The following is a 20,140-nucleotide window of genomic DNA, read 5'->3' as shown; positions in this document are numbered from 1 at the left end:
GTGACAGCAGTCAACTTTCGACTTCTCAACTTTACTAATCGTTTATTGTGAAAAGTATCAAAATCTGACATGGCGACCATGGCTTCTTTTCACAATAAACTTATGAATTTAGAAGCTCGTTTACGAGCTGAAAATGAAGCAAGAAGTCGCGATAAGTTACCTAGAGAATTAACTACTGAGTTTTCCAGCCCTCAACATACACCTCGACCTAGATTGAAAACTCGTAAGTACTAAATACTCATACCTACTTCTACGATGGGTAACTTTCAATTTTCTTAGGAAAGTGTAAACAATCTGACTTATTGTTGACAAATAGAAGATTATATGTCATATGATTTATGGTTTAACAATTTAATTATAACATAAACATAATGTTTTTTCTGATTTTGAGGAAATAGTATGTATTAATGATACAGTCGCACTTGAAATGTGTTTGTTATGGGATATGTTAACTTGTTTTGGTAATATATTACACTTACGTTGATTTGCATACGTTGATTACGTTAGTTTGCTTTACTTCAGTCAATTCTATCTTTAATTTGCTATAAAGAAATATCTGTAAAAGTGCGACTTTTCAATTATAACTTTTCATTGACTTATTATTTTGGGAAATTGCTTTAGTTCTTCCATTCCTAATAACTTTTTTGTACTATTTCTTTGATTATGATTATGGTCACTACTATTTGTTTGCATAATTGTTGATCTGATAATTTTTTCTGTTGAGAATTTGTTTAAATTTTACCCTTAATGAAATATATAAGTTTCTGCTCTTTTTCTCATTTTTTGTTTTATGATATGAATTTTTAAATTTATTGTTGTATAGATCTTACTATTATGTAAGTTTTTTTAAAAAAAATTTAAGGTAAAGCTGCGTAATAACTTTTATTAGTGTGATGTGGGTGTACCCATGCTTCTCATAATTTTGTTTGTTTATATTTGCTTTTTCTTTTTAATCAATGTTATTTTTTTTGCGGTTTTTTTCGTGATAAAAAGTACACTGTTGAATCAGTCACTAAATTTCTTTTTAAGAAATAGAAAGTTCAGTGTATACTTTTCAATGGTTTCAAAATGCCAGAGTTCCCACAGGGTTAAAGAAACCTAAAATTAACAGAAAATTTGATTTTGGGGGAAAAAGGTATGGAAATTTTCAGGCAAAAACCTGAAATAAATTATTTCAAAATTATGCCATCAATAAATAACTGTGGAGGTTTAAAGTTAAAAAGTTTCACATCTATTTTTATTATGTTTAAATTCTGCTGCTACATTGTAAAATTTCTTTAAAGAATTTTCTTCATTCTAATTTGGGAAAATTACTTTTTTGTTTAACAATTTTTTGTTAAAATTTTTTCCTTATTATTTTATTTTAGTTAAATTGTAAGTAACCATATTTGGTTGGTAGATTGGAAAAAAAGAAGCATCCAGATAATTCTTTAACTAAAAAGTAACATCAATGTAAAGAATTTTTCACAAATGTATTACACTTAAAATAAACGTGGGCAAAAATTTTGCGCATGCACATTACTTTAAAGTCTGTATTAAAATTGAATGCTCATCAAAAAAACTATCAAGAGAACCATCAAAAAAACAATTCCTTAACTTTAAACACCAATAAATCTGTAAGAAATTAAATCCAGCAATTGCACTTCAGCTTGGAAATGAAAAAAAAAAAAAAAATTGTGGTCCATTACTTTTAATAATTCGGTATAGCTATTAGTTGGACATATATATAGTACAAAGTGATTTTCCAGCCAGATTCATTTGTTAGCTTGAGCTATTGTTGAGTTTTTGAAATAATACAGTAAATATTTCTTTAAATAGTCATTTTAATTAATAACAGTCAATTATTTGCATTGTATACAGAAAGCTAAATTTTAAAATGTCTGTATTTTGATTATTTTGAAAATGCATCTCATAAAATTAGCAATATTATTATTTTTTACGGGACAAAAGTAAAATACTGTGATATTATCCTTATATTTGTTATATTAGTGATTCTCATGAAATATGACAATTTGGACCAAAACATTTTTTTCAAATTTAAAGTCGGCAAAATAATCTAAAATTTTTTTTGTGTACTTCTTTAGTTACACTTAGTAATATCTTATGGACAGCAGTGTAGTTTATTGACATTTGCTCGGGAAAAAAATAAAATAGAAATTCACAAAATCTTGCATGCCAGGAAAATCACATATTAGCTTAGAAGTTTAAAAAACAGTCATTTTGAGTTAATAGTAAGTAATTCAACTTAAGTCTTTATGTTAGATGAACCATAAATTGTTAAAATTGATTCTTTTTATCCACTGTAGAAAGAATTAAAAAATTTTTTGTTGCTGATATGTACAGAATAAAATTATGTATAATAATCAATCAATAAATAAATAAATAACTTTGATTACATCCAAGCATATTACAATCATACATAAACTTGGTATTAGGTTAATATTTGCTTTCCCTCCTTACAGTATTAGCAGTTAAAAAAAATTTCTGGTAACACTTCAATGTCCTGGCATTCATAAGCCAGGAAAATGACAGCCAGGATAATGACAAGTTTGCCGTTTTATAGCATATAACTTTACTTGAATTAAATATTTTGGCCTAAGATGTTTATATTCTGTAGAAAACAACAGGATTTTTTAAAATAACTCAGATAAACCTATGTAGTTTTTGTTATTAATGATTTCAAGAAGCGAGGAAAATGACAACACAAAAACCTACTCACCTTTAAAAAATTTTTGAAATAGATTTTGAACCAGAAAATTGGTTCTTTATTCATGCAACGAGACATGTTCATATAGGAGGGTATCTAATCAATCTATTAATATACGATATTGATTGAGAGCTCTATCTATTTTGGTTATAAACCACTAAATAAAAGTAGCCAGGAAAGTGACAGATTTTCTTGGGACAAACAAATTATTGACAGAAAAAATTAATTTAAACAAAGTTTTTGTGAATAATACCCTCTGCGTATATATATTCTATAAATGCTTACACCGGTTGAGATAAAAAAAATTAGATATTGAAAAATTTATAGGAAGTTTTGAAGCTTGCTATTATTGGAAACATTGTTTGGGACATGCCAGGAAAATGACATTTTGAAGTTCAATTAAATTTTTTAACTATACAAAACAGTCAATGCTAGTGCAAAGTCATTTTAAAATGCTAACAGCAGTGCTATTTATTATTTTTTTTTTTAAATAGTTTTCTTAGTATTATAGTATTAGATCTTGGAGCAAGGGACAGTAAATTGTCATATTTTGTGAGAATCACCCATATACATACATCACATACCAGAGTTCTCCCTAGTAATAAAAATGGGCAAGAGTGTTTCCTCAAAAAAAAAAGGGCACTTTGAATTTTGAACACTTAACGCCAAAATGTATCAAATTGTGTAGTATTATGTAATAACTGAATTTTATCCTGAACAATTTTTAAATTACTCTTTCACTTTTTTATGTATATATATAATTTACTGTATAAAAAGAAAAAATCTTTTTTTCACTGCATTTCAAAAAGTTTAGTTTATAAAAATTAATTAAAGGCATGCTAAAAAACATGTCTCTAAGAATATTTTTTTTCAAAAAAAAAAAAAAAAAAAAAAAATTGAGAAACAACTTGAAAGCTGTTTCTATAATTTAAACTGAAAATTTTGAAAAAGTGAAACATTTAAAAGTATATTCTCTAAAAAAAAGGTAAGACAACTTTGAAAAAATTTAAATTATAAAATTTTAAATTTGAGAATAATCCTAACAAAGAAAATATTTGTAATAGTAATTAGAATTCAACCTATCAACACAGATACTTTTTCCAGTGTGTAACTATTATTTAAACAGTGAGTTATTTATTTTTGATCAGAATATTAGCAGGCCGCCCTTCTAAAAATGCTTAGGGAGATTACTGCACATGCAGGCATTTTTTTCGTTCTGTACTAATTGCTGTTCTGTAAATTAGTTTCGGATTATATTGGGTTAAAATTCAAACTAACATTGTATTCTGCTTTCATTCATGAAATTTTTTTTTTTAAATTCTTAAATAATTTTAGTAAAGATGTTAAATTTTTTGCAAATATTAAGCTGTTGTATGAAAATATTGTTTCGAAATTTTAAATATTTATTTTGTAATCATTATTTTAGTCGTATATGTTGACTTAACACAGTTACATTTATTTATTTCAAAGTAAGTATAATTTATTAAAAAGTAAATTGCTTGCTGTTTTAATACAAAATAAAGGAAATGATTAAACCAAAAATTTATTTAAAAAATAGGAAAGGTAATTATGTTATTACAAAATATCCTACATTTAGGTTACATCAGGAGATAACTTTAAAATTTAATAAAGAAACATTTAAGATTGAACAATAACCAAATTCAATAATGTAAAACTAATGAAAGAGTGATAAATATTACTTGTCAATATTTTTAAAAAATGGATCGGTAAATTATTTACAAGTAAATACCAGTATAATTCTATTGCCAGACAAAGATGTCCGGCTCTACTTCATTTAATAATGTATGTAATTTTTCTGTCTTACGTGAATGCACACAACTATAAGATAATTATCTTTTTATGATTTAAATAGTCACATATTTTTATTATTATAGTTCCTATTGGTGAGTTTGGATCACCTGGAAGGCCTTCATCTGCTAGCCGATCCAGAAAGAACTTTATGCTTCCCAATTCGCCTGTTCCAAGCTTGAAAATGGCTGATAAGTAGGTGTCATCGGTGTTAAATAGATCTTGTACATTATATATTGCATTATAAAATTATCTTTCTGGTAATTTGAATTATTGAACAATATGAGAAAGCATACACATTAATAAATGGGTTTACTATTTATCTGAAGTTTAAGACACATTCGAAAAAAATATTAATGAAATAAATTAAATTAAACTAGAAAAAATACTTTCTGTAGCAAAATTTGTTTCTTTTCTTTTTTTTTTCTCTTCATTTTTTGTTGTCTAGATGTTTTGAAGTTGTGTTATTTGATATTGCAATTTATAGTTGTGCATTTAGTTTCAATAATTCTGTTTGAAGTAAAACTATAGAATTTAATTTAAAATAAATTAAAAATAAAACACTTTTTCTCGTATTTTTCATTTATTTTATACCTTTCAAATTCTTTTCTGCTTTTTTTTTTTTTTTTGGTTCTCTTCTACTTTTTTTAATCAACTTTTGTGTTCTTTTCTTGTTTTCTCAATATTTTTAACTTATATTATGTTCTATGGTCTTGCAGCTTATGCACAGATTATAAAACTTAATATTTTTTTAAAATTTTATTTTTCTTGAAATTTTTCTCTTTTTTAAAATTTTCTTATTGTTATTGTATCTTTATATATCACATTTCCCCCCGTATTTTCTTGATTTTTGTTTTCTATTTTTTGCTTGATTGTTTTATTTTGCATATTTTGCTTTAATTTGAATTTTTTTTTTTTGCTTTATTCTTTTTCTATTTTCGTTTCAGCTTTCTGTGCTCTTTACCCTATTGTATTATTGTATTGTTTGCTTTGGTCATATTAATACAATAATAGAAAGCACTTTTTTCGGATATAATTGAGTGAGCTGATGACGAAATTATATTTTTTCTGTTATTTTGTATTTCTGTTTTTCTTAGATTTTTTAATTTTTTATTAAATTTTTTTTAATAATTTTTTTTTCTTTAAAAAAAATCTTTTTTTGTATACTTACAGCTTATGTTCGGTAAATAGCAATAATTTTTCTGAATTTTCTTTGTTGATCTCTCTTATTTATCCTTTTTGTCTTTGTTGTGTCATTATATATATGTATGTGCGTGTATAACCTCTCATTACAAACATATTTTTTATTTCCCTGTGAATCTTCTATAAATAAACCATTATGTGCCCTCTCCACAAAGTGGACACAGACAGTCATTCATGCCCCGAAATTTATTTTCTATCTCTTCAAACTGGACACCAATTATTCAAAATTTGAAAGAAAAAAATTATTTGCTTCATATTCCAAAAATGAAATGAAGATAAATAAATAAAATGTTTGCAACGTTCCAACATCTTTTGAGAATGAAAATTTTTTATTTTATCCATAAGTAAAGATATTAAGCTATTTCAATACTAAGGAATGACTCTTTTTCCTGTCACCTGCCTTTATCTCTTCAAAGAAAGAGAAAATGATACAGCACATGTGAAATATTTCAGGTAGCAGTATCTGTTCTTCTGGACAACTCAGGTCATTCTCATAAGCTGAATTGCTTGGGTTTTAAAGAAAAATTCTAGTTATTGATGTGTATATAAATCATTTATCCAGACATTTGGCAAATGATCAATTGTGAATATTACAGCTTCTCATATGACCTAATGCTTTTCATTTTTTCTTTTTGTATTGAAAAAGAATTTAAATTTTAAAAAAGATCAATGTAAATAGTTATTATTGATTATTTCTATATCCGAGCTATTATTTTAAAAACGGTTTATAGCTTTAAACTTCGTTATTAGTGTATCCTTCCTGTAAACTGACAACTCTTGTAGACAGACAGTTTATTCTATCTCAGGAATGTCCATTTAACCAAGACTTCACTGTATGTGTGTGTATGTATATATATACACACACACAAATAATTTAAATTATGTATGAGAATCGATAAATAAAAGCTTTTTCTTCTCCCTACAGCAATATTAGTGAGACTGACTGGAAGCTTCAAGAAATCATGAAGCAAGCAAATATTCTTACCATTAATGGCATCGTAAGTATGACATTTATTGTTTATCTCTGTCTATATATTTTTCTATTATAATAGTTAATACAAAAATTATTAATCCCATAAGAATGAATATTAATCGATAGTGTTTGATATTGTGGGCAGAACTTGCATTAAAAAATGTTTTGTTCCAGAAATATAGTGCTGCCATGAATGATTTAGAGCAACTTGGTGAATTAGGAACTGGTACTTGTGGTCATGTTGTTAAAATGAGACATAAACCTTCAAATAAAGTCATAGCTGTGAAAGTAAGATTCTATTTTGTATGATTTTTTATTATCCAAGTAGAATATGCTACTTTGATTTTTTTTTTTTTTGTTAATTACAAAATAAAAAATTAAATATAATCTATCTTACCCTCTATTAGTACTTAGTTATTAAAACTTTTCACAATGTGAATGAGCAATTCAAATCTGATCTTTTTTTTTTTTTTTTTTTGAAGTGGTCTCTAAAAGTGGCCTTTAACAATTTAAAATCTAACAGGCCCTTGGACTCAAGACTGGATATAAAAATAATAAAAGTTGGAGATAACTTTTTTTAAGTCATATAAATTAGACTATCTGAATAAGTGTCTTAACAATGTTGTAAATTAAAGCTAATTATGATGTTTCTTTTATATGATGTAATAAAGATTAGGAAACATTTTGCATTTATTAAGTATGTAGTTAAACTATCTTTTTATCTTAAAATTTTATTGCTTATTTTTTTTTAGCGATTTGTTTTTATACAATACTTATTTTCTTAATTAATTGTTAAATTTGTCTTTGATTTATAAAATTTAGCAAAAAGTTTAAATAATTAGTTGCTGAAAATGTAGATTAATCTGCCCCGAATCCTTTTATTTTGTTTACAGACTTAGTTATATTTCTTAATTGGTCACTTTGAGGGCTATATTAACTCAACTTTATCTGATAAAAAATTAATTTCTTGATGCTTTGAATTCAGATAATGCATAAAAAACAACAGATTTAAATAATATATATAAAAAAATATTTACTGAAAGAAAGATAAAAAATCTATATGATTAAAGAAGAAAATAAATAGCAGATGTTAGAGTGGGAATCAAATCAACTACTCTGTAGATGACTTGGATGAATTAAAATCCTTTAATTTTATTATAATGAAATAAAAAATATTTAACCCCCTCACCTTTACAATTGCAATTCTGCCTCCTGAAACAAATAGGATACATTCCTTATTAACAGCTTAACCTTTTTAGTTTCAAACTAATAGTTTAAAAAATTAATTTTTATTTGTGTCAAAGAAATTAATATATATTCATTGATTGTGATCATGATTTCACAAAATGTTTGAAAATGCAGTAAAAGTAGCTCTATATAATTCAAAATTTGATAGAAATATGTTTTCTCATTTGTAGACTGAAGTTAGTGTCTGATATGTAAATCCTCTAAAAATTAAAGTACTTTAGCTTGTTTTAACAGTACTACTTTATATAATTTTAATAACTAATTCTATTTTATCTTACATCAAATGGAATTTATTCATAATTTATAGCCCTAGTTTATCACTAAACATACGATAATGGGTCTTTTGACCAGTTATAGAATGTTTTATCGTATTGTCAAGTGTTGGTATTTTTAGTGTTATGTTGAGTTATTATTGAAGCCTCCCTAGTTTATTTTCAAATTTGGAACATTGATGCCCTTAAACTGCCCTTTTTATTATTTTATCAACCTGAAAAATTATTTATGCCAATTCTTCTTTTGACAAATTTTCTTAACATCTTTTGGAAAATTTTCATAGGTTGAAAACATTAAATTATATTTTTTATCAATAAATGTTAAGATATAGAACGTGCTCAGTATAAATACAAATAATGATACAATGAATGAATGAATTGATAAGTTAATGAAGGAATGCATAGATTAAGCAATGAAAAAAAAAAGGAAATTGGCAAATGAGAGTTATTGAATTAAATGAGTTAAATGGTTAATCGGTAGATAGGTTGTTGATATAAAAAGGATTTCATGCCTATTATTGTATTTTACTGTTATTATTTACTACTATTATTATTTTAACTTTGAATTTTTTATTCACATGTTATAATTGTTCTTTTCATGTTAGCAAATGCGTCGGTCTGGCAACAAAGAAGAAAACAAAAGAATCACAATGGATTTGGATGTTGTTCTTCAATGTGACTGTCCTCACATTGTGAAATGTTTTGGATATTTCATTACAGAATCTGATGTTTGGATCTGCATGGAACTTATGGCTACTTGCTTGGACAAATTATTAAAACGTCTACAATCTCCTATTCCAGAACAGATCTTAGGAAAAATGGCTGTTGCTGTAAGTCTTATAAACATTGATGTAACAGTAGCATAGTATCTGTAGTCATGCTCAAAAAGTTTCAACTTATTATTTTTGTCTTATGTGAGCATAAAATTAGTTTTATTATGAATGCAACTAATAATGTTATGGATATGTTAATAAGCATTTTTTTTTTCATTCTTATCAGTTCAATTAAACTGTGAATACCTAAGTTATTATACTGGCTGTAATATTTACTTTAAACTTGATATTCCAATTAGTCTCAACTGACTGCTCTTAATAGAGCCCTAATGTTGAAGAATTATTAATATTTTTAAAACTAACAAAAAACGCCCGTATGTATGCCCTTAAAATAGAAATTCTATCTTAAATATTTCCTTTTGAAACTTAAATTTAACATACTACCATATTAAAATTTTATATTGTGAGAAATTAAAATTTAATTTTCCTTGAAGAAATTGTAAGAGGCTAAATTAGTGAAGAGAAATGCATAAATGTTCGCACTGATTATGTATTTATATATTATTCATTAATAACATCTATTTATTTATAAATAATATTACTATATAAAATGCAAAAATATTTGAAAAATTTCGTCTAAAAAATGACTTATTTCCAAAAATGCTACAATGTAATGCTAATAATAATGCATTTATCTAAAGAAAATTGCCCAAAATCTGATTTCAAAAAATGATTTAAATATTGCATGAAAATAGTTCAAAAATGTAAATGTTATTAAAGTGGATTTATTATAAAGTGTAAATTTTTTTCCACCCAGTGGATTGTTGGTATTCTAATTCTCTATCAATTCATTATTACTACTAAGTCATTATTTATTCGCTTAACAATTATATTCCAGTAAAAAACAAATAGGTTTTTACTTTGATTTGTTTACTGAAATTTATTATTTATTTTACTAAATTGGAAATTTATATTTTATTTAGATTGTAAAAGCCCTTCATTATCTTAAAGAAAGACATGGTGTGATACATAGAGATGTAAAGCCTTCTAATATACTCTTAGATGAAAATGGAACTGTAAAGTTGTGTGATTTTGGAATTAGTGGAAGATTAGTAGATTCTAAAGCAAAAACAAGATCTGCTGGTTGTGCTGCTTATATGGCAGTAAGTTTTTGCAATTGTATTTTCAATAAGTGCAACAGAACATCGATTATCCGAATTCCTTTAAAGAAAATACGTCTGTTAACAAATTTTTTTAAAGTGATTTTTTTATGTATGTACTTAGTTTTTTTTTAAAAATATGCTCTTAGTATTTTTTTCTATTTTAAAAAATATGCTGTCTTAATCCAAATACACCCAAGGCTATGTATTAGGTAATATATTATTTATTATGTATAGTTTTTTATGCAATATTTTAAATTTTTTACTTAATGTTTTCAAATAATGTATTAATTCTTATATATTCTTTTCTTTTATAATCTTTAAATCTTTCAATTATAATGTTGGCATATGGGTGCCCTTTTTTTTATTTAGTAATTCATAATCTAACCATAATCATACATCTAACAAATACACGATTTGTATATAGTTTTTTTTTTTTTTTTTTTTTTTGTGTGTTGAAATGTTTTTTTGGAGCAAGTTTAATTTTTTTTGTTGTGTTTAATTTATTTTTACTTTGAATTCCTTTAAATAGCTTAATGTTATCAAATAATGTATTAATTCTTATATATTCTTTTATAATCTTTAAATCTTTCAATTATAATGTTAGCATATGGGTGCCCTTTTTTTAATTTAGTAATTCATAATCTAACCATAATCATACATCTAACAAATACACGATTTGTATGTAGTTTTTTCTTGTGTGTGTGTTGAAATGTTTTTTTGGAGCAAGTTTAATTTATTCTTACTTTGAATTCCTTTAAATAGCCAGAACGAATCGATCCTCCAGATCCTGAACGTCCAGATTATGACATACGAGCTGATGTGTGGAGTTTAGGTATCTCTCTTGTAAGTTCCAAGTCTATCTTCCAAAGTGTATTTCTTGATTGCTTATAGACACACTAGAAAACTATTACAAGGATTTGATTTTCAATTCTGATGTATAATCTTACATATACAGTAGTCTCCACTTAATGTAATCTCTGTCAGTGTTTTCAGTCACTTATTGTTAGCAAAATCACTCAATCCGGATGTTCTGTATTAATTTCTATGTTAAAATGATATCTTTGTGATATATCTTATTAGATTCTTTAATGTTATCAGTGTTTTTATTAATTTTTTCAAAAATAATCTGAATTGCTAAAGAAATATTCATTATTATTCAAAAAGAATCTTCTTTTTTTCCCATATTATTGTTTGAATTTCAGAGAGTCTCCTTTTTTTATCCTAGGTGTTTTTTTAAATTGCAAGTCCATAGAAGTGGGGATCAGTTGTCAATTATACACAATAATTTTATTAATGTCTCAGAAGAGCAGGATCTAATTTAAACCAAAAATGTATGTGTTTATATGAGGAATGATGATAATGATCGTTAAAAACTAATAGTTTGACATTAATACCAAAGAATGACATTTAAAACTGTCGTTATACCAAAACTGAGTCATTGTTAAAATCTCACCGTCTCTTCTTTGCAAAGTTTTGAAAAATCAATGATCTTATTAAAAGAGAAAAGTAAACACGGACTTCTTTTTAAAAATTGTAATTTTTATATTTTAAAAGAATTATGTAAATAAGCCCTTCTTATATTTTACTTTCAAACCTATTATGTAAGGATTAAATTAATAAATTTATCTAATTTGTGATTCTTTTATTATTATTAATTGATCAATGTTATCAAAATCATTGTGTCCTAAAATGATTACATTAAGCAAAGACTACTGTATATATGTTTTTAATGCTCATTTTGATTTTCTTTAAGTGTATGATTTAAGAGAAAAAAATTTTAAAAAACTTGTTTTTTTTATTTGATGTATTTTTTGCAATAAAACTGAAATTGGAGCAAATAATACAGTTAACAAATAACACTTAGTTAGAGCCACCTGTGTAGAGTCACTTCTTTCCTCAATTTCCTGGTTTTAAAGATGCTGATTCTTTATTCCATTAGTTTAATGTTAAAAAGAGAAATCCTCTTTATATAGCTTCTTGGTGGAAATTTTCTTGCATTTTTCCCCTTATGCAAACTTACATTAGGTGCACAAGGACACAAAACAAATTATAAGTTGAATTGCTGATAATTTTTAATTTGTTATTTCTTTTGGTGTGAATTTTAGAAGTAAAAAAAGGAACTAACAAGAAATGATACAGTTGTCTTATAAAACTATGATTGGATTAAATTCCAGAATCTTCACTATTTTACAAAGCTGTATAGTAAATTTGTTTTATATGTGTTAAAATGTATTTAAAATGATACTAATAATATTTTTATATTTAGAAGAAACACTTGCTTAATTTGTTATACAAATTAACATGCTATTTGGTTTTGTAAGTTCGCCATTATGTAATGAACTATTATGTAATGAACTATTATGTAACCTGTTTTTAGTGTAACATATTCTTAAATTACTCAATAAAGTATACTAGAATTTCTGAATAATGTTCTAACACTATCCTAAAATTGAAAAAAAAAAAAACTATCGCCGCTCTTTAATATTTATGAAACTAAGTTAAATGAAAATAACTGAAGAAATAAGTTTGAAATGTTATTATTGATGAGTTGTAATTTGTTAAGTTGATTATTTTTGCGATACATGTTGGCTATTCTACAAATTGTATCAGTACAAAACTGTTTTGTTCAAAGAAATTTGAAATTTTTAAAATTATGAATGAATGTTTTTGTTTATATTTTAATTTTTTTTATCTAGGTTGAGCTTGCTACTGGTAAATTTCCCTACCAAGATTGCAAAACAGACTTTGAAGTTCTGAGTAAAGTTCTTCAAGAGGACCCTCCCAGATTGCCCTCTAATTTAGCATTTTCATTAGATTTTTGCAGTTTTGTTCAAGTTTGGTTAGTATTATTGTTAAAATAATTAATGCCTTCTATTCCCAATATAAGACTATGCTTGAATTTTTTTAATTTTTATTGTGCCTGATTAAGTGTTTGGAAAAAGCTTTACATTTACCGAACTTGCTCATAACGAGTATAAAGAGACTGACATTTGCCCATTATGACCAAATGCTCATAAAAATGGGTTTGTGAGAAAAATCATATTGGTTCACACATACTTATTAAGTTATAAATATAGTACTTCATTATTCTATTTTTTGTTTCTAAGTTTTTCAGTGAACTCTAATGCCTCTTAAGTACATACTTTGGGACAGTTCATCTTGAAATTCTTCATATCCCTCGGAATCGTCATTACTATCATTATATTTTTTTACATACTTACCTTGAAATTCAGCAATATCCTCGAAAGTAAGTATCTGGGAAATAATAATATTGGCATTAACAGATTTATAACTATATTCTCAATTTCTATTTTTCGAAGTTGTCTACTTTTTCTTCCTGGGTCTCAAAATATTGCTTGCGAAAACCAGGCTTTGATCATTAAAAACAAGCTCTGCCTGCAATATATTTAACATTATACAAACCAAGTATATCCGATTTCTTAATAAAATCAGGGTTCTTTTTAAACTAGGGATCGTTATAGGCAAGTTCAACAGTATTTAATTCAAGTTCACTTTTTCTACATCCTTCTGAGACTGCTGCCCTCTGAATTACTGTCTAAGGAACATTCTGCAGTGTTAAATGTTTTTCCCTAAATGTTGAGGTAGAGTGTTGATTTGTGGCGCAGAAAATGTATTTCTTTGTTTAGAAATATGCCATTTAAAAAAAAAAAAAAAAGAACTTGCTCATTTCTTAATAAAATCAGGGTTCTTTTTAAACTAGGGATCATTATAGGCAAGTTCAACTGTATTTAATTCAAGTTCACTTTTTCTACATCCTTCTGAGACTGCTGCCCTCTGAATTACTGTCTAAGGAACATTCTGCAGTGTTAAAGGTTTTTCCCTAAATGTCGAGGTAGAGTGTTGATTTGTGGCGCAGAAAATGTATTTCTTTGTTTAGAAATGTGCCATTAAAAAAGATAGAGCATAGTTAACTTGAAATATTTCTATATCGAATTTCAATATTTTATAATAAGTTTTAAGAAAAAATATTAAGTTTGAACAGTTCAAGTAAAGCATTAAATTTTTTTTTTTTTTTTTTAAATTTCTATATATTTTGCACATGTAACAAAAACAAAACTTTTCAAACATATATTTTGTGAAAAAATGTCTACAACTTTATGTGACAGGGTGGCCACCCACCTTGAAAACCTGGAATTATCAGGGAAATTTAGATAAAAACCTGGAAAAATCAGGGAATTTTATAGAAAAGCTGGAAATTTTTTCTTTGATAATTTTTTTAATTTTACTAATTTAAATTATTTGTTAATTTTCTTAATTTAAATTATTTCGTCCATTATCCCATTTTTTTTAAACGGAAATGTATCACCAAACAGTTGAAATATCATCAACTTTGCTTGCATCAAAATTTGCTCCATTACAGTGTTAAACTGGAATGCCACATAAAATTCTCACACGGTTGGTAAACGAATGTAGAAACCTTTGACCGCTATGGGACTGTGCAATTTAGGAAAGATTCTGGTGGAGGTGGAAAAATGGATTAGGATATTAGCTTCTGTTTTTAAATTCTGTCCTTGGGCTGAATCCATTTATGGCTCAAGTTTGTTCTGATGCTTTGGTGGTAATTTTTTTTTTCTATTTTGACAAAATGTTTTTATATTTTTAACTTCATAAAATTCTCCAAAAATTAGTTGGTTATAATTTAATAATAATAGATTTTGTATTGCACACTTTTTCTGAAAGCTTTTCTACTCCCATTCAAAGAAATCTGTGAATTATTTTTTCTCAGCAAACCAACCAATCTCACTTTTTTTTACAATCACTAACAGCACTGTTTGTCGACAAATCGTTACAATTGTTGCATTAATGCTAATTTTTTTTATTTCATTTTAACCTTTTATAACATATTTTAATTTAAAAAAAAAAGATTTTTTAAAAACCAACTATATATTAATATTTAATTTTACTCCTTTGTTGGTCAATATATGATTTTTGATTCAAAATTTTGTACCAAAGCATTAAAAAATAAATAATAAATCTTGCCAAATTGTCAAAAAAAAATTTTTTTTTCAAGATGATATGTTAAAAAAATAACATTTTGAATAAAATATTTTATAATATAGACACTTTTCTTGTACACATCCTACACTTAATACGAAAAAAGAAATAAAAACCTGGAAATTTTAAGATTTTTATCTGGAAAACCTGGAAAAATCAGGGAAATTTGAAATCTGATTTGAGTGGCCACCCTGTGTGAGTACCCAGAAGTGAACATTTATTTATTTATTACTTATTTTTTAACATATTTTTCCAACTGAAAAACTCTAGTCTTAGAGGGATTTATGCAGGCTATTGCTCTATAAATTTGTATGTATAGTATTCTTGTATTATTTCATGTTTATCACACATGAAATAATACTTTAAAAAAGGAATAGTGTAGAAACTTGTACAAAAAACAAGGTATATCAAAGCAATTTCTTAATTTATTTATATTTTAAATTTATGAAGAAATTTTCTAGAATGGCACTAATTTTTCTATTTTCTCTTTTAGCTTAACAAAAGATTACCGTAAAAGACCAAAATATAGAGAATTATTGGTAAGATACTTGTTTTTGTTTATTCAAGGCATTTTGTAACTTCATTTTAATACTGTTTTAAATTTTATGAAAATTCTTCAACTATTGCTTTTATAAAGATTTATTTAAGACACATATTTCTGTATATACAATGTTTTATTTATTTATTTATTATCATTATTATTTATTTATTTTTTTGAAAATTGTGATGGAACATTAACCTTTAAAAACCGAATTAAGTGTTTAGTTTTTGACATCAATCTCGAAAGAATATGCTTTTGGTATGGCAGTCGTGTTTACAGTATTGCAATCTCCTGGTTTCATGTTATTCTATAGTTTCAAAAAATATCTTATTTGTGAAAATGAGAAATGTAAAAGGGTAAAAATAATTTCCTCATACATAAATAAACATAATAACTATGGTATAAGATTTTTGAACAAGTATGTTCTGTTTTTTCTCTCTTTAACTAAAAAAAACTTAAAAACTTCTAAAAAAACTTAATTGAAATTTTTGGTTTAATTTGACAAAGATTTATTTTGCCCAGTTTTGTGTGTAATTAACACAAAATTTAAAAAAAAAAATTTTTTTTCATTACATTTTAGCAGTTTGTAATTAAATAGTAAAATAATTTTTAATAATAAATAAGTAAAATAATTTTTTTTAACATTAAAAAGTTTTTGTATTTTATAGTTTTTTTTAAAAAAAGGTTAAAAACAGACTTTTTAATAAATTTTAATTGCCAATTTACCGAAAACAAATTAAGTAAACTTGTGGCATATACTTTTATTTTTAGTTTAGATTTACATGTGTATGATAGTATGTATGATAGTTATGTTTGGTTTTCGCATGCTTGTTTTAAAATTTATTAATTTTCTTAATTGTACTCTACAGATTGTGTGTTAGTACTTAAACAGATACTGTTGTTTTATCTGTCTAAAGTTACCCATCAGGGTTTAAAAAGGTTTAAAAATACCTTCTTTTTCCCTTATGAAATTAAGCTCATCTTGTTTTGTTAGAAACAGAACTTTGGTTTCTTTTTCTTAAAAAAAAAAAATTTATAAAATTGTACATCATTGAAAAGTAGTGTAATAGTCAGAATGCTTTATTTTAGAAGACTAATCTGAATATTGGATCCAAGTTGTGACTAAAAACCAAATTTCTTTAACAAATTGTGTTTGGATATGCTGCTTATTAAGTTTAATTTATTAATATTAACTAGCTTTTCATAATTCTTAAAAAAAAATTTTTTTTTAATTTTAATGTTTAACAATTTGTTTAAAATTTAAAAATAGTTCAAAAGGACAGTGTCTTCAAAATTCAAACCCTTAAATGAGGTTAATTACTATTATTATTGTAACTCTCTGGAATACATAGTTGTTTGTAAGATAACATGTATAATGAAATTAGTGGTTTGGTTTCAAGTAGATCCTCCTAAATGAACATGCTGTCAACTCTGTTCAAAAATAGTGCTTTCAATGCATAATTCATACAAGTTCTTAACAGTTAATTTAGACGAAAAAGAAAGTTGAACATTTATTTCAGTCAATTATTTTTCTTACCTGTATAGCCATGTTTAAGTGAAATTTTTTTAGGTTTAAAAATTTTCTCTCTCAATTCTTATTTTTTATAATAATTTCATTAACTACTTAATTCCTCTCTTTAAATTCTCTTATTTAGAACCATGCTTTTATCAAGTGCTAAATTTCTTTTTCAATTCTTTTATTTAGGAACATAATTTCATTAAAAGATATGAGAAAGCAAATGTCGATGTTGCTGCATGGTTTGCTTCCGTGATGCAAAGGAGTACACCCCGGACATTCAGATTCAGATATAAATGAGCAGATTCGTTTAAAAATTGCCATTAAAATATCCTGCTGAAGATTTCGTGTTGCTTAGCCCCACATTGTCGCCAAATTCGTTGAGTTCCTGCATCGGCAAAAGAATACAAATCCATGATAAAAAAAAGTGTGGGGGAAAGTATGGTGGTGTACTTGAAAAAATTGACAGGCGTCATTTAAGGTGCTTCAATTCAAATGCTCTCAGTGAGTCAAGGAAATGTTTTGTGGTGTGTGATAGAACTAACTAATTGAAATGTACTAAGAAACCATGGACATCTTGCATAAATTATCCCTTAGAGAATAATTTTTGATATTGAGATATTGAACAATTTTGTGAAAAAAATATTAAAAATAAAAAAAAATAACTAGGATTGTTTGTTATATATAATAAGTGCCACTAATTTAGTGTCATATCAGCATAATGTGATATACTTACCTATGTATGTAGGTAATGACTGATTTTGCCTTGTATTGCGTGTGATTGTTAAACTTTTTTTTTGTATTTCAAGCCTTTTTTTGTGTTAAATTTTAATAGCTTGTTCAAACAAGAATAAAAATAAATGTTTTGAGCATTTAGGAGTTTTTAGAATTTTATGAAGCACAATTTTTTCTTTTAAAATAAAGTTTAGTTTTTCAGGAATTATGAGTTTTGAACTTCCTTATTTCATTTATATGCTAACTTAAATTTTCATGTATTTTTCAATAGACCTACAAAAATGTTTTGATTAACTGAAACTACTAAATTAAGTAAATTTGGAGAACTAACTTTTTTTTAAACAATTAATGCCTATCATTGATATTTCTCAGTTAATTTTCATGTTTAAATCCCACATGTCTGTCTTATTAATATGTATATTTCTAATTGCGCTTAAAAGATTATATGTTGTACTTAAATTAAATATGTTCCTTTATTCCTATTAAATTTTTTGACTAATTAGACACTCAAAATGTACACGCTAATAATTAAATTATATTTTCTAAATGTTTATAGCTTTTTACTAAATGTGTAACTTTAAATAAATTAATCAGTTTTAGTTTTTTAAAAAAAAATTTGTTTCTGTTCTTATTTATAGTAATATTGAAACATTTGGTACATTAAGCATTTACCTATTAGAATAAGTTATCTCTGAATACAGCAGGATATATTTTTTTATACCTACATATTTATGATCGTAATTTTCAATTTTGAAAATTATCTTGAGTTTTATGTAATGCATGATGGATAACTTTTGAATTTGGATTATTTTTATTTATCAACTATAAATCTGAATCAAGTAGAATATTTTGTAAAATTTGTTTATATTCTCTAGTATTGTTTTGTTCTTATCTTGCATAAAAATTTTTTTTATTTGAGACAGAACCTTGTATCTCTTTTAACTAAAAAGTGCGTGTATGAGGTTAAAATATAAATATATGATTTGATTTGTAATATATTCTTTTTTGTAACTGATGGATAAGGTATGTGTTATTTATTTTATCTAATGAATTATAAAATATATTATTTATGAAAATCTTCAATTTATCCTGGTGCTACATATTAGTTTTTTCCCGGTTATAAAGTGTCTTTATAATTGAGGCTTTTATCAATGTTTTACTTGTCATCTCATGGATTTCAATACTAATAATGAAAACTTTTCTCAATTTTATTTCATTAATTTTTAGATGTAGGACTTAAATTTAATTTAATCAAATCCTTGTAAAATTTTTTTATTTAATTTGATTTTTTAAAACTAATGCTAGTACTCAAGACTTTCACTTCTACTCCATTATATTCTACCAATGAAAACTTCTTTGTTCAGTTTTGTTGCTTTAATTGAATAAATGTTATAAAACTGTCAATTGCGAATTATATCACAAAATACTAGATGGCAATTGCAGTATAAGATAATTCCTTCTCTAAATTTTTGTTCTTAAAACAGCATTATGTTTTATTATTTGTTAAAGTATCATGTTTCATTTGTTATCAACTGCCTGATATAATCATACATTCTTTTTAGTGCTAATTTTGAATGTTATGTTGCCTCTTGTGTAATGTGTTCCTGTCACTGAACATTATGCTTTTTTTTTTTTTTTTTTTTGCTCCTATGAAATGGATGATTAATTATGTACATGGTTCAAAAATAATAAAACACTTAAGAGTCTGTTAACTGGTGTCATAGGTGGACTGTAAAAAAGAAAAGAAAGAAATATACATGTAAGGTAGGGGGATTTGCAGTTTCTTTTTATGAAAAGTCATCAACGGGGGAAAGTTTGGCACTTCACATCTGGTATGTAATATTTAGAACATATGAAAGATGCTCATATTGAGCCACATTTCTAAATAGCAATAAAAACTGATTTTTAGTTGTAAGCTGTTATTTCAAATTTATATATATATAGATACAGTAGGGAACCGATTATCCGGAACGGTCGGGACCATCGCTATTCCGGATAACTGATTTTTTCCGGTTTTCTGAATCGCTACAAAAAGCCGTTTTTTTTTATTGTTAAACCAAACCGAAAAAAAAAATAATAAATATTGGAAATAATCTTAAAAATAAGAAGAAACGCTGAAGTAATACACTAATGATTATTTCCAAATGATGGTAAGGTAAACATCGTTAAAAAAAGTAAGAAAAA

General features: G+C 25.6%; 1 protein-coding gene across 1 annotated transcript; it reads left to right on the top strand.

Moving 5' to 3' along the window:
• The first annotated feature begins 30 nt into the window (after positions 1 to 30).
• LOC107450140 (dual specificity mitogen-activated protein kinase kinase 7) lies at positions 31 to 19,598 on the top strand. The gene is made up of 10 exons (XM_016065874.4): positions 31 to 223; positions 4,603 to 4,711; positions 6,645 to 6,717; positions 6,867 to 6,980; positions 8,818 to 9,042; positions 9,969 to 10,148; positions 10,911 to 10,991; positions 12,845 to 12,987; positions 15,658 to 15,703; positions 17,411 to 19,598. Exons 1-10 carry the CDS (start codon positions 70 to 72, stop codon positions 17,519 to 17,521), a joined length of 1,236 nt encoding a protein of 411 aa, XP_015921360.1. The 5' UTR covers positions 31 to 69; the 3' UTR covers positions 17,522 to 19,598.
• The last annotated feature ends 542 nt before the right edge of the window (positions 19,599 to 20,140 follow it).

This window comes from Parasteatoda tepidariorum, chromosome 8, assembly GCF_982258835.1.
Source record: "Parasteatoda tepidariorum strain Cologne lab strain chromosome 8, Ptep-v5.0, whole genome shotgun sequence".
Taxonomy (NCBI): Eukaryota; Metazoa; Arthropoda; class Arachnida; order Araneae; family Theridiidae; genus Parasteatoda; species Parasteatoda tepidariorum.
Note: the sequence above shows the minus strand (reverse complement) of the source record. Positions and strands in the feature narration are given on the sequence as shown.

Excerpts from the sequence above, each read along its gene's own strand:
- LOC107450140 (XM_016065874.4), top strand. The coding sequence starts at position 70 with ATGGCGACCATGGCTTCTTTTCACAATAAACTTATGAATTTAGAAGCT. Across the intron at positions 224-4,602 it reads TCGACCTAGATTGAAAACTC|TTCCTATTGGTGAGTTTGGA; the intron begins GTAAGTACTAAA and ends TTATTATTATAG. Across the intron at positions 9,043-9,968 it reads TAGGAAAAATGGCTGTTGCT|ATTGTAAAAGCCCTTCATTA; the intron begins GTAAGTCTTATA and ends TATTTTATTTAG.